The sequence below is a fragment of the Populus trichocarpa genome, chromosome 11 (assembly GCF_000002775.5).
Source record: "Populus trichocarpa isolate Nisqually-1 chromosome 11, P.trichocarpa_v4.1, whole genome shotgun sequence".
NCBI lineage: Eukaryota > Viridiplantae > Streptophyta > Magnoliopsida > Malpighiales > Salicaceae > Populus > Populus trichocarpa.
The window spans coordinates 861,528-863,064 of NC_037295.2; the positions used below are offsets into that span (position 1 = coordinate 861,528).

The 1,537-nt window shown below is 35.4% G+C and overlaps 1 protein-coding gene across 1 annotated transcript; it reads left to right on the plus strand.

Annotated features, from left to right (window-relative positions):
- Nucleotides 1-226: 226 nt before the first annotated feature.
- On the plus strand, nt 227-1,300 carry LOC112323371 (uncharacterized). Its single transcript, XM_024581354.1, has 2 exons — nt 227-344; nt 966-1,300. The coding sequence occupies exons 1-2, from the start codon at nt 227-229 to the stop codon at nt 1,298-1,300; spliced, it is 453 nt and encodes a 150-aa protein (XP_024437122.1).
- The last annotated feature ends 237 nt before the right edge of the window (nt 1,301-1,537 follow it).

The window sequence follows — 1,537 nt, forward strand, 5'->3', positions numbered from 1 at the left end:
TGAATAGGTGTCCTATAAAAGAATTGAATAACATGACTCTACAAAAGGTATGGAATGCAAGAAAGCCGAGTGCTACTCACTTAAAGGTATTTGGAAGCATTACCTATATGCATGTAGATGATCAAGTAAAAACCAAGTTAGATGATAAGAGTAAAAAGATGATTTTTGTGGACAATGATCAAAAGTCCAAATGATACAAGCTTTACAACTCCAATCAAAAAAAAAGATGATGATTAGTAAGGATGTTGAATTTGATGAAGAAGGAGCATGGAATTCGAAGGTAAATGATAGTGAGAAATATGATTTTCTACCAGTTTTTGATGGAAAGGATGACAGATATGAAGGTCATCAAAAACTTGTTACATCTCAATGATCATTAATGAACTCAACTTCACATTTATCTTATTCTTCTAGTGAAAGTTTAAGCAGCAGTAGCTCACCTAGTCCACCAAGAAAGATGAAGAGCTTTAACGACTTGTATGAGATAACTAATTCAATTGATGATAATCTAACATTATATTATTATCTTGTCACATGTAAACATATAGTGTTTGTAAAGGCAATAAAAAATAAAGAATAAAGAATTGTTATAGATGAGAAGATTACATCAATTGAGAAAAATGACACATGAAAATTGATTCCTAAACTAAAAGAGAAGAAGCCAATATGTGTAAGTGGATCGAAAAAAAAAAACACCCCTTTCTTTTCTGCTGAAGAACATGATGTTCTGGAATCTTCAGACATCTAAAATGGCTAGTTAGGGTGTCGATGGTAACATGTTTCGTGTGCACACAAATAACCAATCGAATACGTGCTTAATTTCTGAAAAATTCTAGTACTGACGTTTTTGAGATGCGAAGAAAGATGGTGAATGTGATTCTGCTTGTTGAGTGACGTGATCTATAGTAGGTTATACCATTTCTTGATCTTTGATATTTTCTGTTCTTGACTTTGTACCCTTTTAGAGTGTAAGAAGCACGATCCTGAAGTGAGCCGTGAGATGGAACAAAGTCTAACAAACATGTTGAAAGATGAACTGAGGTTAAGTGAAGAAGAAGCTCAGGAAAAACAGCAACGTGCAGACTTGGCGTTGTTGGAGGCTAAGAGAATGACATCCCAGTATCAGAAAGAGGCAGAGAAATGCGATTCTGGAATGGGTAGCTGCGAGGCGGCAAGGGAAAAGGCTGAAAAAGTATTGGAAGAACAGAGGAAACTTACTGCAATATGGGAGCTTAGGGCTCGCGAGAGAGGATGTAGAGAAGGTATCATGAGGTCTCAGGTTAATCAAAACTTCGAATAGATTAGGTAATTCTGAGGAAATAAAAGATGAGTTTTGATCCTAGTTAAGTTTACTCAATAAATATGTCCAATTTTGTTTGCTGCAAATTGTTCAAGTGCTAAGCTTTGGTTACCTATGGCTCTCCTTTGTGTCAATGTAAGAACCGCCATCTGCATTATATCATTGCATTTAAAGCAATTGTGTTGACTTTGGTTTTGGAAAAATCACAGTGCATCAAACAGATGTGAGAACAGCATT